Raw genomic sequence first — 17941 nt, forward strand, 5'->3', positions numbered from 1 at the left:
ACTCAGTTGGGCCGCATGCATCTCGTGGGAAAACCGTCTCTGCGGGTCGCATGGCTCGCCAGGCCGTCACCTGGCCTGAGTTGTAACATCCCAATAATTCAGGAATAGATAATAATTGTTAACATTTGTATTTGAAGTAATTTGTGATCTATTAGAATGGTGTGGATTTGAATAACTTAGCGGGAGAAATAATTATTGTATTTGAGGCAAATATTGAATATTTGTGTATTAAAGGGGAAATATTAATTTATTTTGTATTAAGGAAATGGGCAAGTAATTGTTGAAAAATTTGGGATATAAGAGTTATTATTATATCCCAAATTTTCTTGAACTTATGGGGTGTGTGTGGTAATTTCTGGAACTTATGAGGTCTAAGTGCAAATTTCGAAAGTCGGTTGGGGATCACCTTAAAATTAATCGCGCGGATATATATGTTGAGAAGGCTTGTAGGCGAGATGGCACGCGCGCACAAGGGGGAACGGCTGGTTGCAAGATCGAGGCTGGAAGCAGGCGCACGTGAAGGGAAGAAATTGCTGATTTTTCAGCAAGGCCAACCCCAAAACGATGTCGTTTTGGGGCAAGGCGGTGATGTTAAGCTGGGCTACCATGCGACAGCTTCTGGTGGCCCTATTTTTTCCATTTTTAAACCCTCAAATTTCCTGTGTTCCAAGCAGCAACAAAAGGCGATTTTAGGGAAGAAGAAGACACGAACAGAGGCTAGAAGTGGAGAAGGAAATTCAAAGAAAAATGCAGTTTAATCGAGGTTTAAATAATCAGGTAACTGGGGAAAAATATGATAGAAATTCCTGGCGGTTGGAATTTAATTTGGGGTGCATTTATACTAATTTTGGTTGAATTATAATATTTTGCAGTGTGTATTAATATAGCAGCGTGTGGGTGTAAAAACACTGAAATTTGCTAATTAAAGGCAAGCTCTTTACTTCCTTTGTGAGTTTCCTTCAATTTACGGATTCCATTTCCTCTTTAATCCGATTTGGTTTCGTGGGTTATTTATTGTGCTAATTATTTAAAGTATGGTTTCCTTCTAGGTAATCTAAATTAAATTAAATAGGAGACTCCTGGGATTTTATTTGGTAAGTGCTTACGAGGTACTATACCGCCCCTATTTTCTTGGGAATGATGCCAAACCAATTTGGGACTAGGTTCCTAGAGGGTTGGCGGGATTTGATTATGACTATCGTTTTCCATAGGTGTGAGTCGTGGCAGCGGGGTGTAAGAGCTATCGACCAGTGAGGTGACGTGTTGACCGTTTGGTAACACTAGAGCGAACTGTCGACCGAGCTGAGCACGACTGTCGACCGGTTGTCCCTAGTCACGGATTTTCAACCAATGCCTGGTCACTATCGACCAGCTCAACCATTATGTGACATATCGCATCGCATTGCAGCACATGGAATTGGACTTGCATTCATTGTATGTGTTGGGAGTGTGACATTAGCCTGACATAGTTGGCCTGTTGAGTACTGACTTATATATATGTTAGGCAAGCATATGCATTTAGAGCATTTGCTTGTGTGAATTCCTACGTGGGCGTAGCATGGCCTAATGCTAGGCTTATGAGGGCCTTGCCATCACCATAGTTGTTAAAGGCGTGCCTAGGCGCAAGGCGCCTCACCTGGGCTGAGGCGAGGCGATTTCAGCCAGGCCCTCGCCTTACACGGTGAGGCGTTGAGGTGAGAGGCGCGCCTCATGAAACATTTTCTTTTATTTATATTTTATCTTTCATTTACTTTAATACATAAATGTAAATAAGAAAATACCCCCCAATTGGATTCAATAAAAATATCTAAAAAATCAAAATCTATAACAATAAGAAAATAGAATTTTGGTTTTAGTACAAACTAGGGATTTAGCGATTTTACCACCCTCAAAATACATACCTACTATTTTTTGAAAAATTCATTAAAAATCATTTTACCAACAATGAATATTAGCTATCAAAATACCGGGAGATAGTTTTTCAAAATAAAAACATTTTCTTATATGTCTCCTTATAATGCGTTAATCTTCTAAACTTAGAAAAATAACATTTTTCAAAATGAAAACATTTTCTTGATTGTGGACTTGTAGTGTTTATATGTTGTTTAAAACTTTGCATGATGATTGATACTTGTTTGAGTTTGAGACTTCAAGTTTGAACTTTGATGACGTTTCTAGTTTAGAATTTGCATGATGAATGAATCAACTTTGATGATATTAGTTTAGAATTTGAAGAGAATGAATCATTAATGATATGCATGTGTTATTATTAATAATTTGATAGTTTTTATGATTTTACAAGATTTTGAGTTTTTTTTTTTCTAAAAGGTGCGCCTCATGCCTTAGGGTCCAGGACCCTTTACGCCTCGCACCTTTCAGAAGTATGGCCATCATGTTAATGCTGCAAGAGCCGTTGCATCTATTATTTGTTGCATTGCACGGTTATAGTTTGATGTGGATTATGGTATGGAATTGACTCTCGATAGCTATGACTCGGGAACTCCAGCATGTGGATTATGTTGTGAGAGCTTCGAGCTCATGTGGATTATATTATGAGAGCCTCGGGCTCATGTGCCTTATGCCAGCTAATTTGTGGCTACGAAAGGTATGTATGCTAGGACTTGGGTGCCAGGTTGTACATTTATTATGTGAGCCCTAAGGACCATTATGTGCATTGGTATATATATTTATGATGTGCACTAGATATCTTGATGCATGGTATGGTGTGGCATTATCATTTACTGCACAACATTTGTTGGGTGTATCCAATGTGAGAGATTTGTCCCCAGTCTTAGCTTTATTTCTCTATTATGCTTGCTGAGCCTTGCGGCTCATCTTGTTTTTAACATCATTCCAGGTGTGAGAGCTGATGTCGAGGATGATTCATTTGGCATGTCGGTCTTAGGTGACTATGTGCATAGGGCAATCCCGACCAAAAAGATCTCTGGGAATGAGTTGCTGATAGGGGCTCGGATGTTGTGGTTGTTATATTTGACTGGTTGGCGTCTTGTTGTGTACGATTAAGCCCCTGGATTGTGTATTTATATTTAATTTGCTTCCGTAGTTATTTAATTATGGAGCCAAATCCCAGCCCATGTATTTAAGGAAATTCTAGGTTGTCACATAACTGCCTCGGTTGTGCACGTGCATGGGCTCTATGGTCTCCCATCATGCGAACGTGGGCACGCATCATGCGGACGTGCGCTACATATTGCGGGAATGCACGGGCCCCACCCACGCGGGTGCTGCAATCATTCCCGCCTACTGCCCTTGACCCCATCAAGGCTACACGGATTGCCCCCATATCCCGCACATGTCGGCCTACTTTACCCGCCTCTGTGTCCCACATTTCTTGATCTACGCAGCCTGCCCCATGGCTTCCACATTCCTAGGCCATCTGCCCATATAAGACTGCGCCTGGTCGAATCTGTGTGCCACAACCATGCTGCACGCTGCCTTGTCTGCGAGTGCCTCAGCTCTCGTGGCCCATTCTCCCGCATGCTTGCTACCACCTTGGCACGATAACCCTGTGTCATCCAACACTTGTGTCATCTATCACCAGCATCCTGCCTTGGCATGCCATCCTCATGCCAACATGCTTCATCGACGCCAGTGGCACGCCGGTGAGCTTGCCAGAGATGTCACACTATGGCTGAAAATGATTTTGGAGGATTTAAAGATCAGCTGGTCAGCTTCTATCAGGCTCTATTGTGATAATAAGTCAACAATCAGCATTGCTCATAACCCAATTCAACATGATAGGACAAAGTATGTTGAAGTTGATAGGCATTTCATTAAAGAAAAACTAGAGAGTGGCTTAATCTGCACACCCTTTGTTCCCACGGGAGTGCGGCTGGCAGATGTCTTAACTAGAGGTCTACCAGGTCATGTGTATCACAAGATCTTGAGCAAGATGGGGATGCATGATATACACTCACCATCTTGTGAGGGAGGGTTAGAAGATGACAAATTTCCTATATGCAGGCTTTCCTTATATGCAGATTCCTAATATTATTTGTATCGTGTAGTGCTTTATTTCTTTGTCTGATTTGATAGTATTTAGTAGTTGTAGTTTCCTTTTCTATACAATTCCCTTTTCCATACATATTTCCTAAACTAGTTTAGGAAGCTATGTAATTAGGAAACTTCCTAATTAGACTTAGGAAACTGATGCCTATGCGAATGATAGGAATGTATATATGTGGCTGAAATTCATTAGAATGAATAAGATTGGTCAGTTGCCTTCTTCTTGACAGTTTCTTTAAGAAGTAAAATTTCAATTTTTGGTATCTATGTTGTAGCCTAGCTTTGCTACTTTTTAGGGCTTGCTTTGAGCCTCAAAGCTCATGGAATTTGAAATATATTTGCTAATTTTGCAGAAGTCACTTTGAATCATGATTTTGAGCACTTTCTGCCCTTGATATGAATGTCATTTGGGCCCATTTTTTATTGTAGTTATTGCGGCCACCACCAGCTATGTGACATTACCCCAGTAGAGTAGGCTAGATTTCCCTCAAACATAAGTATTCTATAAACCATAATGTAAGTTTAAGTATCTTTCATATATTCATGCTGTAAAAGAAGACAAATATCATAAGAATAAAATAAAATATTCATATGACACAAGAGAAACAGAGAAACAGAGCAACAGAGCAACAAGTAATGATTACCTGCAATAGCAAACCTGTTATGAAACCTTGTTGAAGAGGATGACCAAATGGAGATCCACCGAGCATTGCATCTCGAATTCGATCATTGAAGCTGGATGTTTATTAATTCCAATAAATGTCTTATGCAGATCAAAAGTTTACAGGGTACATATAATTCCATAACCATTGTAAGAATCCTAAACAAAAATTTATTCATCAGAATGGAATTCTTCACAGTACTTCTCTAGATCAAAAAATCCCCTCTTTATTAAAATAAGGTATAGGAACAAGTTTTGGCAGAATTACAGCTATATGAGTATCAACAAATAATTAGATAGTATCCTAATTTCGAGCTTACTAAATCAGGAAAAGCTACTGTCAGTTGTCATATTAATCCAATAGTCAACCCCAACTAGGACAAGTTAATCTAAGAAGTAGATATACGTGGAACTTTTGTGGAAACCAGGCTTTACACATAAAGGATAACATGGTGTTCTTAGAAAAAGAACTTGCAGAAGAAAACTATACCTCCCAATTCCAGTTCCAGAAAGGTTGAACTGGGAAGCATTTATCCCACGTCCATTTTTGGCCACTTCACCAAAATCCCATCCTTCACCATATCTGGAAATAGAATGCTATGAATTCAAATAGAAGAAGCTGATGAAAGGGTACAGAACAGAACTTTGGCAATAAGTACCAGGAAGAGAGTTAATTATTCCAAGCTTACAAATAAATACTAGATCCATCTACCCCCCTTGTGTCCTTTGATAGGTCATTTAGCACACTCCTTGCCTTAAGCTGTACTCAATATACAAAAAAAGAAAACAAGAAGAAATTTAAACCATTATCAACATCTTGACAGAAAATATATTCCTACAATAGACTTTCATTTGGATAATTTCAACTGCTCAATCAATCTTTGTTTACACTCCAGACCATTGCAATTAAAAAGGTCAACTTAATTTTTTAGAAGCACCCCTGATTCCACATATGACACTGATTACTGACTAGAATCAGCTCTTTGCAAAGATAAATATTTCCGCAGATGGAATTCATTCTTACCTTGCATTTGAAAACTTCCAGTTTTATTTTGTGGAGAAAGAGCTGAACAAACAACTAATAAACGAAGGCACTATTTCTCTTTCGAATGGATATTGACTAGTTGTAAAATATGTTTCACTTGCTAATAATTGGATGATCACAGACATTCTTGCTGCAAAACCCTCACTGGTAATGCATATTTTGGTTGTAGTACATGATAAAGCATAATTTATCAACATTTCAGATGCAGGATAAGAGTGGAATTCAGAGAGTCTGTAAATTGGAAAATTAAAGGTTAAGTTCCTGGAGGGAGCAAAACTGAACTATTAATTTGTTTATGTTACTCATAAATTTCGGGGGATAAAGAAATCTGAATTTGTGATTTAAGGGACTGTTTTACAGCTTTGTCCCCGGGGGAGGGGGGCATATTATGGACAATTTGCAGCACTACACTAGCATCGCTATCTGTCTAACACTAGCCATGGTTTAGTGGAGGGTAATAAAGGTGATAAAGGACTTTTGGGTAGTTTAAGATAGCTCTTCTGGGAGACTTATGACAGGAGTAACATACATTTGGGGCCTTTCTCTTCATCTCTACCTAGTTCTACCCATAGTTACCTAATACGCCCCACCCCCCCGAGCACCGCATTCCAGTACACGCGCACTGGAACGCGGTGCGTTTGTGTCTTGGAACGCTTGGGGACGCGTCCCAGTTCTCTGGTAATGAAGACCCGGGTCCCTGCTGCCATCTTCTTCCTCTCTCTCTGCACCGATATTGTCTTCTTCCTTTCTCTCTGCAACAGCTCTTCCTTTTTCTCTATAAGAGCTCATGGTTTTTGTCAAGAAGGGGAAGCAGCGACAAGGATCAAATTTTTATAAGTTCTGAAGAGAGGTTGCAGCAAGTTCCCCATCGTTCGAGCTTCTCATCTCCAAATCAAGGTGACTACGGAATACGGATGACGATGGACAACAAATCTTTGAAGCTTCTTCAACGATGGAGTACTTCAAGTTGCAGAAGATGAAGATGAGATTTCCTTCTTCCACTGTGAGGCTTCAAAGTTGTAGCTGGTGGAGAGCAGCTGGTGGGTTAGCTGGTGGAGAGCAGCTAGTGGGTCTGCTACTCTGCAGAGAGGCACAGCCACGTGAGTTGTGCTTCACATTTTGACTTTTTGGCTAAAGTTTTATTGGGACTCCACAATCCATAATTCCCATTATACTTTCTAGAAATACACATGGGAAAATCTCATTACATATTAAAATAATATCAAATATAAAGTTTATAAATTAAATAAAAAATAAATTTATTCTATAAAATAATATCAAATATAAAACTTCTAATTTACTAGCCTTAGTTACACGAAAAACATAAATTTATTTCATTAAGCAATATCAGGACTTATAAATTAAGCTCATAATAGAAAAATGAACTTAATAGTAAGACATTCTTTTCACTACATGCACAGTTTCAGTCTTCCAAAGCAAGTAAAATATATGCATATACATCATAGATGTATATATAATATAGCAAAATATATGTACATAATATGGCAAGCAAAATACGCAGCCACTGAGAAAAAGAAAAGAAACTGCTCCTCCACTGCTATCCAACATTAAATGTGAAGAGACATTCTGAAACGCAATGATGCCTATAACTACTATTTTTTCTTTCTTCTTCTCCAAGTCTCTACATCATACCCATACCCATACATTCTCACAAAGCCAGTTGCAGTTACATTTTGTTCCTCTGTTATCTTCATACATACACAAACAACTTAGAATTCTTCCTCAGCTAGCTCAATCTGCTCTGTTTACTGTCGCTCCACTACATCTTGGTAAACTCCTCTCCCCCCCCCCCCCCCCTCTCTCTCTCTCTCGCCCCCTACATCACAATCGTACATAGAATATAACGTTTCTTATTTTTGCTTATTCCAATAGCTCTTGTGTACACAACAATTTATGATGGCTTCTGGGAAGAGAAAATTCAAGGAATCGGTTGAGGTGCATGAATGTTCAAGTGAAGATAGTGAAGCTGAAGATACTGATGATGTGTCTAAAGAACAATCGGGTCTACATGTATCAGAGGAAGAGCTTATAAAAGTAAGTTATAATTCAAACTCAAAGCCGTTGCTAAGGAGGTTACCATATGTGGTGCTATACAAGGTAAGAATCCGGGAGGCTCAAAAAGTTGGCAATGTAAACACTGCAAAATACAAAAGAATAGCTCATATACCAGAATACATTATCATTTTTTTGGTCCTCCACCTAGAAAGAAGGCAAGGATACAAAGATGCTCTGTAATGATGGAAAATAGGACTGAATATGAAAAATTAAGAAAGAGAGTTCAAGAGGCAGAAAAGGCAGGTGTGTGTCTCTCTCTTAGGAATTCTAGAATCATTAAAACAGAAAAGCCACAACCTGCAAATCAAATTGAAGAAGCTCTCAGTACAATGAGGAGAGATGTTGTGGATTTACAAGTGATGAAGGCATTGTGTGCCAATGGAATTCCATTCAATGTTTTAAGAAACCCTCAATGGTGTGAGATGGTAAGAGCAATTAACCATACTCCTGCTGGTTATAAGTGTCCTTCATATGAGAAGGCAAGAACAACATTGTTGGATGAATGTAAAAGGAGTGTTGAGAATGATTTAGGACCAATAAAAGAGACTTGGTATCATCAAGGGGTTTCAAAAGTTTCTGATGGTTGGTCTAATGTCAAGCACCAGCCACTAATTAATGTTCTAGCAGTGAACTGTAGACGAGCTATGTTCATGTATGCTAATGATTTTTCTGGTATTGAAAAAACAGGGGCAGCTATCTCACAGTATTTGTTGAAGGCTATTGAAGAAATTGGTGCATACAATGTTCTTCAAGTGGTTACTGACAATGCTGCCAATTGCAAATTGGCAGGAAAGGAAATTGAAAAGGTACACAAGCATATTTTTTGGTCACCTTGTGTTGTGCACACATTGAATTTGGTATTTAAGGATTTTGCTAATTCATTTGAGTGGTTGAAGAGCACATACAAGATGGGAAAAGCTATAGTTAAATACTTTGTTAACCATTCACAATCTTTGGCAATTTTTCGAAGTAATTCTAGACTTGATTTGCTTAAAGTGGCCAAGACAAGATTTGCCTCCCATTACATCATGTTGAAGAGGCTAATAGATTGTAGGGAGGCACTTGCTACAACAATTTTTCAAAAAACATGGAAAGAATGGGTGAAAAATGGGGATGAAAGAACAAGAACAATGGGTGCTTTAGTTTCTGATATTAAAATTTGTGAAGAATTTTGGGAAGAAGTTGAAAATATTATTACCATTACCAAACCAATTTATTTGCTAATCAAATTTTCTGATGGTGATGGTGCCAACATGGGAGAAATGTACGAAAGAATGGATGTTATGCTTGGAGAAATAAAAGATATCATGAAGGAAAACAAGTATGCAAGCGATTATCCTGAAATGGAAAGAATTGTGTTGGCTAGGTGGGAGAAAATGAACATTCCAATGCATTGTCTTGGGTTTGCTTTGAGTCCTAAGTATTATGACCTTCATTATCTTCAAAAACCAGCCCCTGGAGGAGATCCTAGAAGGCCTCCAAATCTGGACAGAGAAGTTATTTCAGGTGTTATGGAAGCTTTTTCAAGAATTGCTGAAAGTGAGGAAGAACATAAACTTTTACGTGAACAATTTGCTATTTTTCACATAAAGAAAGGATTATATGCAATGGCAGCAGCTCAAATGGATGCAATAACAATGGATGCAATTGATTGGTGGTCCACATATGGCTCAGAGACTCCAGATTTGGCAGAGGTAGCAAAAAAGGTATTATCACAGCCAATAAGTAGTTCTTCTACTGAAAGAAATTGGAGCACATATTCTTATATTCACAGTGTTAAAAGGAATAGATTAAATTGTACAAGAGCTGATAAGCTAGTGTTTATTCACTCAAACATTAGACTTCAATCGCATTTCTTGGAAAACTACAAAGAGGGGCCATTTAGGAAATGGGATATGGATCCAGATGATTCGTGCATAGAAGATTCTACCCTAAGACTTGAGGATCTAAGATGGAGAAATTTGGATGAGGACTTCGGTGATGTGCCAAATAGAGATGAAGACATGAAAGAGGGTTCAATTTCAACTTCAACAAGTGCATCTTTTGTTACTAAGCCACCAAGACCTTCCAAAACAAGCACGGCAAAAGGAAAAGGAAGGAAGTGTTGAGACTTGAGAGGCCTAAAATCTAAATCTACCTTCTACAGATTTTGCTCATTTATTGTGGTCTTTTTGTAAGTTGTAACTTTTTGATGCATTCATGTATGCATATGGAATTATGGATTACGGAAGTATATGAAGTATGAAGTTATGGACTATGAGATGAGTATCAATGTTAATCATGAATTCATGATTATAAATGTTAATTGTTCTTGAACTTGAATTATGAATGTTATCAAGATTCAAGAATCAAGACTTTGTTCATGAATCATATTGATCTTGTTTGATGTCTTCATTGTTTTCAATCCTAAACTCGTAAGTCCTAACTTCTAATCCCAATTCCCATGTAAGTTTCATCATTTCTCTATCTTAAGAATTTTAATCATTTGTATTAATTCCTACTTCCTAATTTATATGGTCAAAAAATCTAAAATATTTTTTAAAAAATTTATATATTCATCGGCATTCCACTTTGGCGCACCAAAGCGTACCAAGACCCTAAGTGGCGAACCGATGAAACCTACCCCCCACGTACCACGTCCCCGTACCGCGTTCCACCTATCGAGCATTCCACGAACTAGGTAACTATGGTTCTACCCAATTTGGTGAATTTTAAGGCCTGTTTAGTTGTAGAAAACATTTTCTAATTTTTCAATTCCAATTTTACAATTAAACAGGTCCTGACATTCTATGTTTCTAAAACCAATAGGATTTCTAGAAAATTTAGAGAACACCTTTTCGATATTTTCCAATTCATAGTATAAAGTTGAAAAATTAGAAAATTGAGTTTTCTGTGTTCTAATTAGAGATTCAACAGAAAATTGGAGATTCAACAGAAAATTGGAGTTGGAAAATTAGAAAATGTTTTCTACAACAAAACAGTCCCCTAATTTTTCAACTTTATACTATGAATTGGAAAACATTAAAAATATGTTTTCTAAATTTTCTAGAAATGAATGCGGTTGGTTTTTGAAACAAAATGATAGGGCCTCTTTAGTTGTAAAACTAGAGTTGAAAAACAAAAAACTCTTTCCTAGAACTAAACAGGGCACTAGAGTTTTTATTCCTTTTTTTTTTTTTTTTGGATAACCTAGTGTTTTTATTCTTAATTCTCTGCTTTATTATGCTGGTTCTTTGTCCTTTCATTGTTATCTGTATCACTTTCTGATACAATCACGAGGCCAACTAGACAAGCAAAAATCTGCAGAGCTCTAGCTCCGCTTGAACCAGGCTAAAGACAGCAGGCTATGTCTAGACCACAGCCAGTGGAAAAGTCCTACAAGAACTTAGCCCGTGAAAGGATGAAAGTTATTTAAGACAGGCTAGATCCCAAGTGTTCCATCTTGATCAATTAGAAATAGAAGCAATGGGCAAGGCTTAAGCCATATCTAAGAGTTGTTACATTCATCTGTGAAAATGTGAGTTCCCACGTGAATTTAACACTGCATCCAAGCATTGATGGCCAAATTTTAGCCTATTTTTCATTACACTCAAATAGTGCAGCACCTCAGTAAGAGAATTACATACCAATGAAATTAAATTTTGTCTAGAATCCATGATAAAAGATTCCATGATTTTTTACTCTGGTTGATGGCTTCCTAATTCAATCCTCCTCCATTTAAGCTCGGGACAAGCAATAATAAAGAGTAAAACCCTCAACACTCGAAGTATTAAGGGAATCACTAAATCCATGGGCGAAAAGATGGAAAAAAAAAAAAGAAAGAGAAGAAATAAATTAGTGAACAAGAGGAAGGAGAAAAATTCTCAACACTTCATACTATTCAAGAATCTTAACATTATCTCGAGATCTTATACCATGTTTTTACTAAATGGTAGAGAATCATAACAACTAGAGATATAGGACAAAGTCCTGCTTAAATCCCAGAATTAAAGTGGTTTCTCGTGTTCCAGCAGTACCACAATATTTTGACCAAGATTTACTCACTTTAAAACTGCTGTTAGATATATATCAACATCCATTATAGCCTGATCTGTAAAGATCAACAGTAATTATCATGAAAAACATATAAATTATTAATTAAAATTATCAAACGGCAAAATAGATCATAATACATGTAAACAGATCATGAAAACCACATCAAGTTTCTCAACAGAGAACAAGAATTTTCTAACTTGTATCTCAGAACAGAAAACACAAAGGAAAGTAACAGCTATAACTCATATACAATTATCAGCATTTAATTTTGCACATGCCAATTTTTATCAAGAGAGCAAAGGTAAGATCTCTACAAACACAAACCATTGATAAGAAGAATAAGGGTTTTCCATACCATGGTACGTTTCATTATATGACCCATAAGATCAAATCGAAATCCATCAACCTGCAATACAGACACAAAGTCAAAAGCCAATCATGTTAGAGAACTTAATGTACCCAATTCCATAATAACAGGACACCAGAGTTATAATGCTTGGTAATTTATCCTTTTTACTACAATAAACATCAAAAAACTAGATTAGCCATTAGTGTGTGTGTGTGTGCATATTGAGAGAGAGAGAGAGAAATTTTATATCTTAATTGAGATGCAAAAAGAATCCTTTTTGCCACAGTAATTAGATACCAAGATTCTAAAGTGCAAGCAGACTGCAGTTGCCATGTTTCCCAGAGTTCCTTTTCATTTGGTTTGTGTCACGACCCTAGGGTAGAATGGTCATTAAAGAATGCAGCAGTTACTGATTTATATTTTCTTTTACAACTAGTATTTCTTCAGTTACATTTCTGTTTAGAATTGAAAGTTGTAATACATTCAGTTACATTCCTTTTCTCTCTCAACTCTTTCCCTGAGTTCTCTCGTATCTTTCTGCTCTTCTCTCCCTTCCTCTCTGTTCTACTTCTATTCTTGTTGTCTCCTTTCATTTCTGTCTCATTCTTGCCCATACTCTTCTCAATTTCCCATCCAAACCCTAGCCAAACCCTAGGGTCGTGACATTTGGTATCAGAGCCGGTCATGCTCAGCTGAGATTCCACAATTCTTGCCCTAAGAATTCAGCCGAATTCATCTTCGGCTGATTTCTGACACTTTTTGGCGGATTAATTTCCAACCGTTCTTGATGAAAATCTGGTGATTCCAGAAAATTCATCGGAGAAAAGCAATTTGGCTCGAAATTGAAGACAATGCGGCTAGGGAGAGTTTCGACAGTGATACTGAGTTGATTCATAGCCGCAATGCAACGAAATTAAGTCTACAACAATTCTTGGCAACTATAGGCTTTGATTGACAATTCAATTGCAAACCAGAGGAACTGAATTCAGGAGAATTGAAGTAGAGCCGACTAATCCTCGACTATCGCGATTTCGAAGGTGAAACAAGATTGGCAATTTCAATTGTGATTCCAGATCTACCTCGTTCATCTGGAAGGGCACCTGCTGTGAGGCAATTTCGAACGAAATTCCGGTAAATATTGTTCGAAATTGGAAGGCAACAAAGAACTAGTGAACCAGTGAAGAACCAAGATTCGGATTTGAAGGCGAATCAAAGTAAAGTGACTCTCAGAACCGATCTAGGTCACTGCATGTGACCGAGGCAAGAAGAAAGGCGCGGTCGGAAGTGGATCTTAAACAATGGCACAATAACAACGGGTGTGCGTTTCCAGTGAATACAAGGAACTGTTGTAGCAGGCGATTCACAAGGTTGAAGTGGATCTATCGCCTAGCAGTTCAATTCAATTGGAAATTGAAGGTTGCTAACCAGCAGGCAATTGATTCTGGGAGGTGAATTAGGTTTGTTGAATTGAGGCCTAAAAGCAATTTAAGAGATGGTCCTTGGAAGTTGTATAAGAGGCGATTAGCAAGAGGCCGTTATAGAGGTAAAGCAGATTCTTAGAAGGCGGATTCGTAGCAGTCGATTCTCAACTACTGCAATTATTGAAGGCTATTCAGTAACAGCAAAACTTTGGAGGTTGTCTCTAAATCAGAGATTAAGGAAGATTGTACAGAACAACAATCTATGGAAGATTGATTTTCTAAGGTTGATCATTTTAAGAGGCAGAATTCTGAAGCTAAAGAATCTAAGGTAATGCAGGAGGCGATAACCCACAGCTGGGAGGATAGTGAATCCAAGAAAGGAAACATGCGGGAGGATCAAGCTGCCTCTCAAGAAAGAGTGCAGAAATACCTGGAGAGGCATCGGAAGACGATGGAGCAACATGGCCAGCAAATCCACAGCATGTTGAACATGTTGTCTTCGCTACCTCAATTCAAGTTATCGCCAGATTTCCTCCCCGAGCAATGGTCGATCCAATTCTACCCAACCATGGCACCCTCCCTATAACCTATGGCTTGCAAGAGGCAGAAGAACTACCGGCCTTGGAATCGGAAATTCAAGTAAGAGGTTCACCTTCCCACACTCCACATCATACCCCAAAGGAACTACCGGCCTTGGAACCAAAAATTCAAGTAAGTGGTTCATCTTCCCACACTCCACATAATACCCCAGCGCCTAGGGAAGGGGAGGCCTGGCGGACTGATTTTGCTAGAAATTTACATGACTGATTTGGGGAGAAGAATATGATTAATGTGACTAAGGAGTTCAACAAATTAACCCAGGAGAGATAGGTGACAAATTATTAGGTTAGATTTGAGGAGCTAAGGTCCCCAATATGGAGTGCTCAGCCAGCTCTAACGAAGCACTACTTTTGTATCAAGTTTTATTAAGGGGTTGAAGGGCGAACTAAGGTCAATGGTCAAGATGATGATGCCTACAACCATGAAACAGGCGGTGGAGAAAGCAAGGTTTCAGGAACTCGCCTTGGAAGTATTTTATTGAAAGCATGGGTTGTAGCCTAACAATTCTACTAAGAGCAGCCAACTAATTGAAGGAGTTTCTAAGGCTGCAAATCGTGTCGAGAAAGAAACTGAGGAAATATTGGAGTTGGATTCGCCAGTTGTAACTAAAGACTCCAGCAAGGAAGAGAGATCGGACAAGGAAATCAGTGGGGATCACTGTTTATGTTTACCAAAAGTTGATGGAGATAGCATTCATGCCGCTGATGAGAAGTATGAGGCTAATAAGGTCCTAAGAATAGGAATGATAATTGCAAAGAATGAGGAAAAACCTAAATTGGATCAGGCAATTCAGGCTGACAAGGAAGGAATGGTACTTGCTGAAGAAGTTATCAAGGTTCCACTGGAGGAAAAATCTGCTAAAAGTGAGCTTCTAGTGTACACCAGCAATCAGGAAGTAAAAGATACTCCAATTGAGAATACCTCTACTGAAGATGAGGAAGGAGAAGATGTTGGGAAGATGGTGGAGGAATTTTTTGTTGAGCTGAACGAGACTCATGCTATTTTGCTTGTTCTTATTTCCGTTGGAGAGTGGCAGCATCAAATTAGGTTTTGGTCTGCAGAGCAATTTGATTTACTCTTTACTATTGGAGATGAGATGGTGGGAGCTATGACAGGTAAACTGGAATTAATTTTGATAGCAATAGGGAATGGGTGGATACCTAAACTAGGTGTTGCAACAAATCATAGTACTGTTGCTTTTGGAGAAAAAGAAACAGAAAGGGAAAATAAGAGATAAGAACAAGAAAAGATAAAGAAAGAACAAGATGGTGAAGATGGGAATTGGATGAAGTAATTTCTTCTACAGGAGGCATGCAAAATCAATGGCCATAATCACTCCAGAAATTCATTGTGATTTCTTAAGGACAATAAATCTTTTAAGGAGAGGGGATTGTCACGACCCTAGGACAAAATGGTCATTAAAGCATGCAGCAATTACTGATTTGTATATTCTTTTACAACTAATATTTATTCAGTTACATTTCTAGTGAGAAGATAATTATGAGAGAAAAACTTAAGAGATTAGCCTCTCTTAACTTGTTATTTATAATAGGCATAATGGGCCTTAAACACCTACGGGCTTAACCTATGGGTTTAATCTAATTACAAATAAAAGACACACATACAATACTTACAATATATACAATTATACTAATAATTCTAACACTCCTCCTCAAGCTAGAGCATAAATATCATATGCACCAAGCTTGTTACAAATATATTCCACTCGAGAACCCTTTAGAGACTTGGTGAAAACATCTGCAAGTTGATCATTAGAGTTAACAAACTCTGTAACAATAACACCTTCAATCAGCTTTTCTTCAATAAAGTGAGTCGATTTCAATATGCTTAGTCCACTCATGGAACACTGGATTGGAAGTAATGTGTAAGGCAGCCTGATTATCACAAATAAGTTTCATAGGGGACATTACACAAAACTTGAGTTCCAACAGGAGTTGTTTAAGCCAGATGAGTTCGCAAGTTGCATTAGCCATAGCCCGATACTCTACCTCTGCACTAGATCTAGCTACTACATTTTGTTTCTTACTTTTCCAAGAAACTAGATTTCCTCCCACAAGAACACAATACCAAAGGTTGACCTACGATCAGAAGGAGATCCTGCCTAATCTGCATCTGCATAACAACAAATATATGTATCTCACTTATCCTCATAAAGTAGCCCTTTACCTGGCACTCTTTTGATGTATCTCAAAACTCGGATAACAGCATCTCAGTGAGAATCACATGGAGAACTGAGGAACAGACTAACTACACTCACAGCAAAAGCAATGTCGGGACGATTGACTGTGAGATAGTTTAACTTGCCTACCAATCATCTACATAAACAACAAGGTAGATACATAAGGAAGAAGAATGGCGACAGAAAACCGAGTGATCAGCTTCACTTCGAGTGAGGCCAAAAGGCTTGAACCACAGTGCTGAACCTACCAAACCACGCCCGTAGAGATTATTTCAGACCATAAAGAGACTTCTTGAATTTGCAGACTACATTGGGCTCCCCTTGAGTAACAAAACCAGGTGGTTGCTCCATATATACATCTTCCTGCAAATCACCATGAAGAAAAGCATTTTTAATATCGAACTGATAGAGTGGCCAATAACGCGTGGCAGCCAGAAAGAGAAAGAGGAAAATAGAGGCTATTTTCACTACAAGAGAGAAGGTATCACTATAATTCAACCCATAGATCTGTGTAAAGCCTTTGGCATCCAAGTGAGCCTTAAGACGTTCCACCTGGCCATCAGGACCCACTTTGAGAGTGAATACCCAACGACAACCAAGCGAGCCTTAAGACGTTCCACCTGGGCCAAAGGAATGCTAGCGGCAAAAGCGGGATGAGGGCGACGGTGATATGCAAGAAGTGGAGGAGCTGTGGAAGGTGATCGGAAAATGGTATGGTAGGCGCCACAGAGGAGACAGACGAACCCGATAAGGACAGCGGAAGAAAAGAAAAAGGAACAGGCAAAGCCTGATGAAGACTTTGTGAATCAGGCTGAGCAATCGAAAAGAAAGACTGTTGTTCAAAAAATGTGACATCGACAGACAAAAGATGGTGGTTCAGTTCAAGAGAGTAACACTTATAGCCTTTCTGTAACCGAGAATAGCCGAGTAAGATACACTTGAGAGATTTTGCAACAAGCTTATTCTATCCAAGTGAAAAAGAATACACAAAACAGATACAGCCAAAAACACAAAGAAGAACAGAATAAAGCGGCTGTGTAGGAAACAAGAAGGAATGAGGAATTTGCTCATATAACGCTGAAGATGGCAAGCAATGGATTAGATAACATGCAGTTAGAACAGCATCTCCCAAGAATTTGGTGGGAAGATTGGCATGTAAAATGAGCGTTCGCTCAGCAACACCATTTTGTTGAGGTGTGTAAGGACAAGAGAATTGATGCAGGATGCCATTAGCAATCATAAAGGTAGTAAATTGAAAAGAAAAATACTCAGGGGCATTATCACTACGTAAGGCACGTATAGAAATTCCAAACTGCGTTTTTATTTCAATAGTAAATGTTTGAAAAATAGAAAACAACTCGGACCAACTCTTCATAACAAGCAACCAAGTGCAATGACAAAAGTCATCAATGAAAGTGACAAAATATGAAAAATCAAGAGTAGAATTGACACGACTGAGCCCCCATACATCAGAGTGCACAAGGGAAAATGGAGTTTCAACCTTATTATTGACCTAACAAGAAAAAGA

The 17941-nt window shown here is 38.4% G+C and overlaps 1 protein-coding gene across 7 annotated transcripts in view; it reads right to left on the bottom strand.

The window, feature by feature from the left end:
- Nucleotides 1-17941, bottom strand: part of LOC127806752 (pullulanase 1, chloroplastic) — a 109756-nt gene that overhangs the window by 45662 nt on the left and 46153 nt on the right. For all 7 annotated transcript variants that reach the window (XR_008024492.1, XM_052344246.1, XM_052344245.1 and 4 more), the window contains exons 14-17: nt 12199-12249; nt 5377-5447; nt 5178-5270; nt 4671-4761 (exon numbers count right to left, since the gene is read on the bottom strand). Coding sequence is in view for 6 of the 7 variants with exons in the window: in XM_052344246.1 (XP_052200206.1) it covers nt 4671-4761; nt 5178-5270; nt 5377-5447; nt 12199-12249 (306 nt within the window). In the remaining variant the exon portion in view is untranslated. The remainder of the gene's footprint in view (nt 1-4670; nt 4762-5177; nt 5271-5376; nt 5448-12198; nt 12250-17941) is intronic.

The sequence above is a fragment of the Diospyros lotus genome, chromosome 7 (assembly GCF_014633365.1).
Source record: "Diospyros lotus cultivar Yz01 chromosome 7, ASM1463336v1, whole genome shotgun sequence".
Classification (NCBI taxonomy): Eukaryota; Viridiplantae; Streptophyta; class Magnoliopsida; order Ericales; family Ebenaceae; genus Diospyros; species Diospyros lotus.